Below are 12,176 nucleotides of genomic sequence, written 5' to 3' on the forward strand. Positions count from 1 at the left end.
CTCACGGCCTCCGCCTGGGCCCCGCCCGCCGCCACCGGCCCGCAGCCCCGCCGGGGCGGGAAGGTGCAGCCGCCCCGCCCCGCCCGCCAGACGCCACATCCTGCAGGTGCCGCGGGGCGGCCATCGCGGAGGGGCCGCCACCGGTGAGTGCGGCGGGCAGCGGGTCACGGCCCCGTCCCGTCTCGTCCCGGGGAGCAGCGACTCCAACTCGGAGCGTTGCCGCGGGGTGGCCGCCGGGAGGCGGGTCCCGGTGAGGGGGCGGTGGGGGCGCGGCCCGGGCGTGACGGGGATGCGGCGCCGGGGCCGCGCCCGGCGAGCCCCGGGTCCTGGGCCGACTGCACCGCCGAGCCCGCGGGTGCCGCTTCGCAGGGCGGGGCTGGGAACGGGGCGTTGGGAGCGGCAGCGGCTCCGGGGCCCTGGCGGGAGCGGGGGAACGAACGCGCAGCTCCCGGAGCGCGGCTGCGCCGAGCCGCGGCCCCGGCGGGGTGTGTGGGGTCGGGGAGGCGCCGCAGGGGGCACCCGGCCCGGCCGGAGCCGCCCTCTCGCCTGCAGGCCGGCCGGGAGGCCGAGCTCAGCCTTCGGACGGGTGGTCGCGGTCGGGTTGTTTCTACTGTTCACTTTTCTGTCCCGTCTTTGCACGTACAGGCTCGAAGAAGAAGGGATTTAGAAAAGTCGCGCGCAGCTAAAATGGGGCGATAGCTAAAGCAGCTCTGAGGAGTCTGATTGTGTGCCGTACTGCCTTGCGCTGGAGCTAGCAGAGGAAGATGCATGGTTTTATCCTTGAGCAACGCCGGTCTAACTACTGAACAGAGCGATGTGCTGAAGTTGGAAATCCTGACAAAATGGGAGCACTTGTGTTGTTTGTGACCTGCTGTTTACTTCTAGCTTTGGTGCAAGGGCACAGCTTATTCACATGTGAGCCAATTACTATTTCCAGATGTTCAGGAATGCCTTACAATATGACTTTTTTCCCAAACCTCATGGGACACTATGATCAGGACACAGCTGCTCGCAAAATGGACGTAAGTTTCTCACCCCTTTCTCCCCCTCCCGCCCCCCCCCAAAATTGTATGTAACAAATTTGTCATTAAGAAATTATTTGGGATACCTGTTGCACTGAATGACAAGACTGGTAATGTTTCGTGAGTCGATGTGTCTTCAAACAGAGTTCCTTCTAAAGCACTATGTAAGGGAGCTACCGACTTCCTCCCTCCACCCTGCCTTGGATCCTGTGTTAGAGTGGAAGAGGAATGGGTGTAGCACAGCAGTGTGGCTATTCAGAGCATTTTGGCAGAGCTCATCGCATATAGCTCAGGCACCTTACTGTTATACAGAACAATTGTTGAAATTCTCAGGAGAAATAGTTTATGATATCCTGCCCTGCCTGAACTCAGTGCAAAAATCATATTTAGAAGATACTGTTTGCTCCTCTGTCACCTTACATCTACAAAGGAGGATCACCTGAAGCTATTCTTAGCCCTATTCTCTATTGTGGCTTTTGCATTCTGTTGTCTTCTGACTGGGTGCTGAAACTTCTGACTGAAAGAACGACTTTTACTCTTTTAAACTGAAAATAAGCACTACCTGAAATGACTGTAAGTGTGACTCCCCTGAGAATATGCCACGCTGTGGAAAGGCTTTGCCCATAGCAATACCTGTGAAGGGCGAGAGCCTCTCTGGGTGAGAGGCTTGTAAAACAAGTTTTAAACCTGTTTTAATAATGGCTTTTCAGTGGTAAGAGGAGGGGGGAAATCTTAGCACAGGTCTTGAAAAGCTCAGTGTCTTGTACTATGCAGAGAGTGCAACAGAAGTGAGGTGAATATTAAATTGCTGTTTTAAAAAAAGTTCTATGTGGTGTTGGAGGTACTGCTACCAAAATCTTATTTGCATACTGTTTACAGAGGAGGAGCTTGGAGGAGGAGCTTGGTTCAGTTGCCGAAACATGTTTTTAGTGTTGCTTGGGATAATCACGATTCCCTGCCAGTTGCCAGCCTGGAATAGCACAGGCTTTGGTTTCACATTGGTTTTGTCAGCCCGGTGTGGATGTGTGAGAAATTCTGGTATCAAACGTTAAGCCATCAGTATGCAGGCAACTGAATTTGCTGCCGATCTCTGACAAATTGAGGGCTTTTTAGTTGGAAGGCAGGCTGTAGGCTTCAGCTGTGAGTTGTGCAGTGCTTCTCTAGCCATCACTTCTCAGGAATGCTTCCTGCAGTGCCTGCCACTTTATCTCCTCAGGTACGCTGCTGCTTCTGACTTGGTGTGTGTTAACTGCAGCCGTTGAGCCAGCACTTTTCAGTATTTGTGCCTTCCAGTCATGCTGCTGTTAGGGCAGAGAGACCACAGAGCCATTTTTATTAGGTTGCTATGACTTACTTTTCTCAACTGTCAGTAACTTGTGCCTAGTGCATGTGTGGGGGGAGTTCCTCCTGGAAAGTCTTCATGGCTTCCCTTACATATAGCTACCTGCCTTCTTGTATTGCTATTTCATTAACAATTGTGTGGTAGTGAGAAGTTTTCTTGTTTTCTCTCTTTTTCCATTCTGTCACCCTTATAACCTGACTACTAGTTTTGGATTACTACTCAGCCAACTGGCTGGGTGGCTGCAGGGAACAACAGTGTCTATTAGGATTTAATTTGCCTACTCTCTTTGATTTGCTTCCTAGTCTCCTGTCATTCCCACTTCCTGGCCTCTAATTTGGTATTCCTAACTACTGTGGTGCTTTGCAGACATTTCTGAACTGCCTCTTGTGTGGTGGTCTGCCTGCCTTTATTGTGGTCCAGCAGTGATGGTGGATTACTTGGTCAAAGTGAATTTTTAAGACAGCTGCTTTACAGGTGAAAGGGTCTTTGCTTGCATTCTGTATGAAGTTCATGTTGAATCCACTGCTAGTGGTTAGATTTGGAATTGATATGGTAAAAGCTTACCATGGTTCATTGCTGGGCCTTCTTTCTGAGTGGGACCGGTGTGTACCAGTGTCACATATTTGATGTCATTCTTCATGTCATTCAGTAACTGTGCCAGTTTGTCCATAGTTGATTGCAACAGAGAACCTTTTCAGGATTATCAAAGGGTTCTGCTTTTCAGGGGATTTTCAGTATTGCAGCAGGGGAAGAGGAGTCACTCACTTCTGGAATAGTGTTTAATTTCAGTTTGCAGCCATAACAAGGCAGTGTGTTAGGAGTGGAGGAGACTTCTGTTGTTTTAAGAGCTTAATTTTTTTTGTAATTTTCAGTCCAAATTTCATTCATACCTAAGAAAGAATTTTAATGGCATGTTTTCACTCTATAGAAGTGCTTTCCTTTGATCCTCAGTAGGAATGCTTAAAGGCTTTCTTTTTTAATTCTGTCTGGCTCTTCCCCCTCCCTTCCCCCTGCATGTTCTTAAAATTGGGCATGAGATTTACATATTTGGTCTGTAAGGTCTCACAGGGTTTTGAGGTTGAGGCCTGCAGTATTTTGCACCCTGTATCCTAAGCAACAAGGTAGGAACTTCTTCCAGAAATCAAAAATATTTTGTGCAGACACCCCTAGTGTTAATCCAGGTTTATGTTTCTATCCCCTCTAAGAATTTTTGGGGAGTGTTTACTCCCCAAAAGGACCAAGATTTGTCAAGGAGGCAAGTCTCACCTCAAGGTAAAGTTCACTTTCCAAAACAGTGGTAACTCACAGTGCCCTGCTCTGAAGGCTCTACAGGTGTGTTCTTCTGCGAGGCAGTGTTCTATAGCAAGAAGGGCTGTGCTGGGAATGTATTAAATTGATATTTCTAGATGGTGTCTTCACAGTAATCCTCCAGAAGAGAATGATGTGGAGCTACTGTCTCAGGTAGTGGTTGTCTTCAAGGAAAGCAGCTGATACATGGTTTTACAATTCTGCCTTATATATCAGCTGTTCATAATGATGTGCTATAAACCAGAACACTGAAGGACTAGAGCAGGATGATGACTAACTCAGTCCTAGGGCCTCTGTTACGGATGTTCTGGCTACTGAGGATAGTCACTCTGGGATCTTGTTTTCTGCAATAAAAAAATATATAATTTCCAGTTGCTCCCTCCATTCACATGTTTATTTATTTTGTTTAATTTTGAGCTTTCAACTTGACAGACTGAGTTTTGGCTTCTTGAGTATTACTTTATATTTGGATTCATTTTGTTTACACAACAAATGGTGGCTTTAGGAAAGTAAAACCACATGGTTTTGTGGCGTGAAGTTTTGTGTATGTTTGCTAAACAGCTGCATGACTGTGGAATCTGATTATTTGCAGATGCCTACCATCTCTGTATCTCAAAGCAGTTTATCAGTAACTGTTCTTGTTACTACTAGTTCAGATTGGGAGGTGGAAGATCTAGGGTTTGTCTGATGAGGAAAATAAGTGGACATAACAGAAGATCTGGTTCTGGTTCATTCCAGCTGTACTTAAATAGGTGTAACTCCCCCTCGTGGTCATCCACAAAAACAAGTCACTTCTAATTCCAAAGTAATTCCTTCTTAAACTGTCCTGGTATAGGTTGTCAGCTGAAGGCGTTATTCCATCAAGGCAGAGGGTTAGTGTGTTGTAACTTACATTCATATCTCTTAATCTGTTCTGCTGCAGTTCTGGAATGTGTCCACAGGAGACAAGCCCTTAAGACTTCCTGATGTGGGAGAGATCCACAGGTCTGTAGAAGTACAAAGGGAAAAGGCTTGCCAGTGAGCTTTTAGAGCAGACTATAGAAAACACTGGAAAATGTTGCACAGAGAACAATGAAGTACCTCAGAGAGACTGAAAAAATGATTCAGTAGTGGGTTTTCCATTCACTTCTGAGTTCATGGCCATGTGCCAGAATGTGCATGTGCATGTCTGTGGAGGGTTAAATGCAGCTGGCTGCAGCAGTGGCAGAAATTGTGTGAGAACTGGGATCAGTTTAAACAAAGCCATTTAGAGGGGGTTAAAAAGTTCGTTCCAGAGTTTAATGCTGAAGTTGCAGGAGTTAAAATTTCTAATGTAATGGCTTCACTTGCTTCCACTAAATCCAAATTTGCAGGTAATTTAATATAACAATACTTACAAAAAGCTGCAAACCTTGTGTCTGCAAGCTTAAATTGGTATGTGTGTGTATACACACAGGAAGGAAAAAGCAGTCTACCACTGTAGGTTGGGAGTTTAGGGGAAATAAGTGCTGTTTTGTGAAAAGGTTATTACTGGGATAGCCTGCAAAGTAGCACAGGTGTGAATTTACTTAATCTTTAGAGTCTTTGCTTCTCAATTGTGCTCCACATGAGCAGTGCTTGGTGTAATACATGAAACATTAGTACTTGAAGCTTAAATCTCAGCATCTTTTAGGAAAACAGTCAGTATTCTTGATCTGCTTGGAGTTATGTTTTGTCCCTGGTGCTGCCTCAGACCCTGAAGTGGAGAAATGTGTGCAGAGCTGTGGACATTGACCCAATGGAAGAAGCACAAAGGGGTCTTTAATTCATATTTTGGTTGTAACATTTTTGTTGTCTCTTTACCGCGGTACTAAGGAGCAGGGAAGGCTTTTGTAAAAAATGGTAAATTTAGAACATCATGTGTTACTGTTTATAAACTAAGGTAACTTTCTAGCTTCTCAGAATGTAGTGCATGTCACGAAAGATTGTGGTGATGAAATTGATGCTTGTTAAATTGATGCTTGTTAAATGGAAGTTGGCAGATGCCAAAGTATTTTTTATACATACTTCATATGGATCAAAGGGAATACAAGACAGTACAACTGACTTCTCTTTTGGTTATGTCTCAAGAAATATGGAATAGTTGGACATGAGTAATTCTTTTGAGCATCACCATGGAAGTTGCAGAAAAGCATTGACTGAGGGTTTGAAAACATGTGAATTATCTGTGTAATTTTGTAAAATAACATAAAAATTTGGGAAGTGTGTTCATTTTTTGTGCTCTCTTGCTCTCAGGTATTCCAAAGAAACATACATTGTGTTTAGTTCTTAGAATGGTGCTTATAGTAACATTCATAAACCATTTTTGCTGATTCCTATGGGTATAGTAAATTACAGCCACTAAAAATGTGTTTGTTACCTGTGGTACTGAGGCCCTTCGAGTGTGACTGGCTTGTGCAGATTGACTGAAAGCAGACGGGTGACTGTGTTTAATCCCATTACCCTGGCTCTGAGCATATCAGTCATCTGCAAAGTCTGCTGCTGTTTTCTCTGAGCAACAGGACTTGCCCACTTGATAATGTGAATAGCACTGCCTTGCTCTTTGTTCTGCAAGGATGCTGTTTAGAATGCATGGGGGTCCAAAGTACTGCTTGCTTGGCAAAGAGATGCTAGCTGGGGTTCTTGGAGATGGTGTTGACAGTGTGATTCCAAGAGCCTCCTCTCTATCCATATTCAGAGGTTATGCCTGTTCTAGCAAGTAATTTGGTGTTACAGGAGTGGATTACTAGGTGAAGTTGTCAGCGCCCTTCTTACCTGTCTGCCACCTGAGACAGAGGAGTTCTGCTCTGGGTTAGATTTTGGCCAGCCTCACTGTGCATGGGATCTGAACCTGGCCTATAGAAGGCTGCTTTGCAGATCTTTGTCAACAGCAGACTTCTGAGAAATACCATGGTATCTTGCTGATTGTCTCCTGCAAATGTCTGTCCGTTCTGCTGTGCCCTGGTTAATGTTCAAGTGTAACTGCAAGATGTTGGTGTTGTGAAACACGGGTTTCTTAGTCCTGCTGTGCAGCCTTGTCTCTAATTCCCTCTTCTCCACACTCAAATCTGCAGTTACTGGCTAAATCAAGGCAAGGATGGACTTAGTCCTGTGGCTGTAGCCTACTCCTAGAGGACACCTGTGGATGAACAGAACAGCTTCCCTAAAACTATTGTATAGAGAACGAAAACAGGAACAGAGCTACTGAGTTTGTAACTACTTTGCCTTCACTGATAGGAGGCAGTTAGGGCTTGGGAGCTGAGCTGTCTGCTGAGAGCACATCATCCTTGGAGTTGGGGAGAGCAGTGGGTACAAAGCTTTGAGACACAGGTGCAATTTTCATATTGTCTTCGTGTTTTTATGGAAGTGGCTGCTGCCCAATGGAACCTTGTGAACTTCACCTGGTCATTCGTAAAACCTAGCATTAGATTAGGGAGGATAGGTCTGCTGAGGGTGATGTGGTGACCATGATTTTGAAGGTCATCTTCACATATCTTTCTGTGAGTAGTTGGCAAGTAGGGCAAAATTGTATATTGCTGTGTGCTGGCGGTCCACACTGTTTGCCCTCTGCTGTCTGTGAGCTGTCAAACTGTGTGGGATCAACAAGTGGGTAGCAACTCACACCCAGTGCATTGGCCTGCGGCAGCTCTGGAAACAGCAACTGGGCAGTCTTGAAGGATTTGGTGAACCAAGGTACATTGTGGGACATCTTAGCAAGGCTTCTGATGTTTGTCGTGTACAAATCTAGCCTAAGAATGGCAGAGGATCCTGATGTCTTTCTGAAGCGAGCTTTGTGACGTTCAGGTGTGAGATGCTCTTTGCCCACAGTGCTGCATGGGTCAGGAGGCTGGATGGAGCTCAGGCCCTTGTTGTGTGCTGGTGGAGGTGGAATGCAGGCTTAGTTTTCCATTTGCAGGATGGATGTTCAGGGTAACAGCTTGGCTACAAGATGTTACCTATGCCTTCATTGATAAAGACCATAAAAAGCAAATGGTTCAGAAACTAACCACATTGGATGGGGAATGTGGTCACAAATCCATGGTTTCTTTTCTAGTTTGACAGTGCAGTAATTAAAGCTGACAATTTCTAAAATTACTTTTGTGTCATCTCTTTAGTTCTTTACTGTATTCAAAAGAAGGGGATGGGAATAGCTGTGCCACAAAATTTGCTGCCTTTTTCTCTCTCTCACTGCTGACTGTTGATTCACAAGCCCTTAGGGGCAAACATAGTTCCTTTGTCACATGGTTGCCTTTCTGGGTCTTTTCTGTGTATTTGTGTGCATCTGTGATTGCTGTAACACGTTGGTAATTTGCCTGTCAGAGTAAAAGATCCATATGTCTGCCCTCTTCTTCTGAGCTGTGTAGTGTAGACAAGTGGAGACTTGCTAGATTTCTGCTTAGCTATTGGGAGAGGTGTGCAGGGGTGTTTAAGAGCTGTGTAAGCTACTATATATGGGGGGAGAGAGGCCTGGATGATCAGTCTTTGTAGGACAGTAGGGATGTCCTCTTACTGAAGAGACCTCTCCTCTAGACAAGAGCTTCCTGGGGAAAAAAAAAAAAAAGAACAAAAAAAAAATCCACCTTTCCTGTACTTAAACTTCTGGTAGATCAAGTTATTTCAGAGAATAACCACATCCTTCCAAGTTAGGTTCATGCTGTATTACATATCCAGATTTCTTTAGACTCAGTAGCTACTGCCACAAAACACTTAGTGACCAAACTCTCCAACAGTTGCCCTGCATAAAAAATTAAAAGCATTACTATTCTGGAGAGGGACTGTAGCCATCCAGCCTCATGGTATGGTGACCTAGCAATACCTGCTAGGATGCCATGTCCCATCTGCATACTGTTTCACATGAGCTAATGCTCTTGCAAGGGAGGTACAAGGTGCACCATTCTAAGAATCCAGCTGGGTGGGGGATCTCACTGGGGATTACACATGGAGCTACAAACAGAACATTAAATGTCGAAGGTTAATGTGGCCCACAAATGACAGGGAGAAAGAAAAGGTGGCCTTAAGTTTTTAGAATAGGAGAAATAAGGAGGATAATGAGGGAAGTGTCATCAAGATGAGCACTGTGGGCTAACAATAAGGAAATGGTGTCTAATGCAGGCATTCAAAACTGGGGAGTGTCTCAAAGTATGACCAACTGGAAGTAGTGAAAGCAGAAGACAGGTAATGATTGCAGATGCTGAGGTAGGTGACTGCAGCTTCATGGGCTTCAGCTTAGTCAAATGACTTCTGCATGCCTGACTGACATCTCCTACATCATAACAAAGTTGGTTTTTTTAAGACTACCAAAGTTTTCATTTAAGACTGCTTAAAAATGCAGTAGGCAAGAAAGAAACGATGCAGGTTTACTACTCTGGTAACTTGGGCAGTGCTGTTGGGCTGAAGTGTGTCTCCACACTCACAGAGAGAGGGGAAAGCATAAATCTGGCTGACTTTTGGAACCAGAGCAGTAATGACTTCTGCTGGAATTTCTTAGAAATGGAGGGCTTTTTTAAAGATAAGACTGTCTATCAACATTATTACAGGTAATCCTTTACATTGAATGCTGCACAAAAGTTTAGCAATAAATCCATGTACTCTTTTAACACATGACAAATACAAGGAGAATTTAAGATTTGAGATTCTTATGCTACTACAGTCCAGATGTAATGGAGCTCTGTCTAGATTTCAGATGTCTGAGGGCCTGCAGTATACCTTCCTTCAGTTAACTTATAGTTTTATGTCTTTTATGCTGTCTAGTTTACACAAAACCTAAACCAGATACAATGTATAACTGAAAATCTTTGTAAAAATAGTTCAGTTCTGTAACACTTGGGAAAAAAGCTCTCATTTTTTTAAGGACTGTAGATTGCAGAGGCTGGAATATCTATAATTTAGGTCAAGCTGTAATTTAGGTTAAAACAAAAAAATGCAGTGGATTTTGGTCATAAGCTATTTTGAAAAGTATTTGAAATACTTGTACTTCAGTTTGCTTCAGATAGTGAGATGTAATATTCCTGTTTATATTGTTTATAATCTTTGCTATAGTTAAAAAATATAGGTATATATGTATTTTTATTTTGCATGTGAAAATACTTAAAGAGAAAATATGGAATTAAGTTGTTTTACTACAGAAAGAAATTCTGTTGCTAGATCCCTGTGTGGTTTGTTCTCTTGAGTTGGACTTGGTCCTAGTGAGTCCCTTCCAACTCAGAATATCTTGCAGCTTTGTGCAGTTAGTACAAAACCGTTCAGAGTGTATAAAAGTAAAAAAGCAGAATAGCCTTTATCCTTCTGTGTCTGTGCCCATTTATAGTGTCAATGGCAGCTTTAGTGCCAAGGAGTGGTATTGGAGTAGTTTTATGGAGTTTGTTTTACCTTTTTTTGAAAGTGCACGAGTGCCTTGCTGTCCTATTGACCTTTGAAAACATTCCCCCATGTACTTTATCCTTACCCTGGTAGGATTTTTGATTAATATTCCCATAAGCCCTTTGAATAGCTAATATGAAAGTTCAGACCAGAATGTATATGCAGACACATAGATGTGTGTGTGTATGTATGTAGGTAGGTATATTGCATGTGTTGGGGGAGTGATGGTGAAGAGTTTGCAGACAGTCTCGTTGTTGTTGCAGGTACATTGAACATTTGGCCGCTGGGCGATTGGGCTCCCTGAGCGATTGCCCAGCCCGGCATCTGAACTCTTGCCTGGACGGGTGGTGAAGCTCAGTCCCTCCGAGCCCGCCCCCACGGGCACCTGGCTGCCTGCCGGCCGGTCCCTGGGCACTTGACAGCCCAGGGGTTTTTAGGCTCAGCTGCCATCCTTTGCCCTCTAAACTCTGATCTTCAGGCGCTGAGCGGCAGCAGCTCCTGGTCCGGCTGTGGGAGGAGCGCTGCTGGGCACAGTCCAGCTTATCAGCCACTGCATGCTGGGCTGTGCCCAGGCTTTGTTCACAGCCCTTTGACAGTCTAAGTGCATGTGTTGCCTTTGCTGTTCGGTTGAAGGACAAAAATAAGCTTATATCTTTGCAAACATCTTTCTGCAGAACAGCATCGTTTGTCCCACTGCTTGTTTACTACCCATTTCTTTCTCTGCACCACTCCTAGCCTCTACCAGCTCTTTGAACTTCAGATTTCCTGGAGTAGGAAACTTACACTATTGTCTTTTAAACTACGGGGGCAACCTACTTTGTACTCTGACAAAATACTTCATTCTTATCTATGTAAATGTTAAGTTGATTACATTTTAAAAGTGTTTGAAAAGCTTTTAGATTAAACACAACTTCATGTACTTTTAGTTTATTGTGAAAGCTGCAGAAAGTAATGCTGTTTTTTTTAAAGCAACTTATTAAAATAGAAATCAAATTCATGTATGTTTGATGGTTTTCTTTTTACCTCTGTCAAATCAAGATGCACTAATAATACATATTAAACTTAAAAGTATTCAGATTTATAATATACATTTTATATACGTTTATAGCTAAAATATAAATGGTGACTTTTAGTCCTGAAAAACTTTTGTTGGTTTACCCATGTAATTTTAACTGAATTGAGAAAATACAGATTACAGCTGATACTTGCTGCTGGCAGCAGTACTTGATTATTACTCACAGCTCAGGTAGAGACATGGTGTGTATGGGCTCTCAAATGAGCTCATACCATGTTCCTTGCTGGTTTAAAGGATGGTTGGCATTACACTAATGTTTCTGGGCATTCCCATGTTCCTGTTTTGCAGTTCTGTTAAGTAGCAGCTTTTAGCAGGCATGTAGCAACAAGACACTGACACTTTTGCAGCTTCCTGCAAAATCCTTACGTATCAAATTAAGTGTATTTAACTTGCCTTTGATCTAAATTCATCAATGTAACTTCCAATGGGAAAAAACCTAGTCTTTTCTCAACCTTGCTTTGAATCTATTGAACTTGTAAATTTCATCCTTCATTTAGTTTCATGTGTTGGGACATTTATTTATCATGACTTAGTTAATTGTGCATGAACTAGAAGTCAGAGGTTCTTGGCAGCTGATTCACTATGGCCATCATCAAATTGCCACCCTTGCCAGCCTGTCTAGGAATTGTATGAAGGCATTAATCTCTCTGGGTGTGATGCTAATCTTGTTTGCATCCAGTTGAGGATAACTCCATTGTAACAATAGTATAGGATTAAATCAGCCGTGCCATACTTGCTCCACTGTTTTTAATTGACACAGATTATCATTGTAAAAGTGGCTAAAGATACTGTGAAGATTGTTAGTGTAACTCTGTGAGTATGAAGAGTAATTACTGTCTCCTCTTCTGAGATAGTTTATATGCACTGTGATTGACCATGGCCATATTTCCTGACTATCACATCTGAAAACTTACATGTTTATAAATATATTTGGTTTAGGGTTTGAGGCTGTACTTCAGTTCTGTACTGGATAGTAGGTTTGTTTGTATGGTACTGTAAATTATTAACAATTAATTTTTAATTATTAATAATGAAGGTGCCCTTCAAGAAGTAAGGGAGCCAGTGATCCTTC

General features: G+C 43.5%; 1 protein-coding gene across 2 annotated transcripts in view; it reads left to right on the forward strand.

Annotated features, from left to right (window-relative positions):
- The first annotated feature begins 39 nt into the window (after positions 1-39).
- The window catches only part of FZD6 (frizzled class receptor 6), a 28,484-nt gene continuing 16,347 nt past the window's right edge, over positions 40-12,176 (forward strand). The window contains exons 1-2 of one of the 2 annotated variants that reach the window (XM_059865080.1): positions 40-143; positions 646-1,022. In XM_059865080.1, the coding sequence (XP_059721063.1) occupies positions 843-1,022 (180 nt within the window). In that variant the 5' untranslated portion in view covers positions 40-143; positions 646-842. Of the gene's footprint in view, positions 144-461; positions 486-645; positions 1,023-12,176 lie in introns of those variants that run through there. The other variant, XM_059865089.1, reaches the window with a different exon arrangement.

Source organism: Haemorhous mexicanus, chromosome 1 (assembly GCF_027477595.1).
Source record: "Haemorhous mexicanus isolate bHaeMex1 chromosome 1, bHaeMex1.pri, whole genome shotgun sequence".
Taxonomy (NCBI): domain Eukaryota; kingdom Metazoa; phylum Chordata; class Aves; order Passeriformes; family Fringillidae; genus Haemorhous; species Haemorhous mexicanus.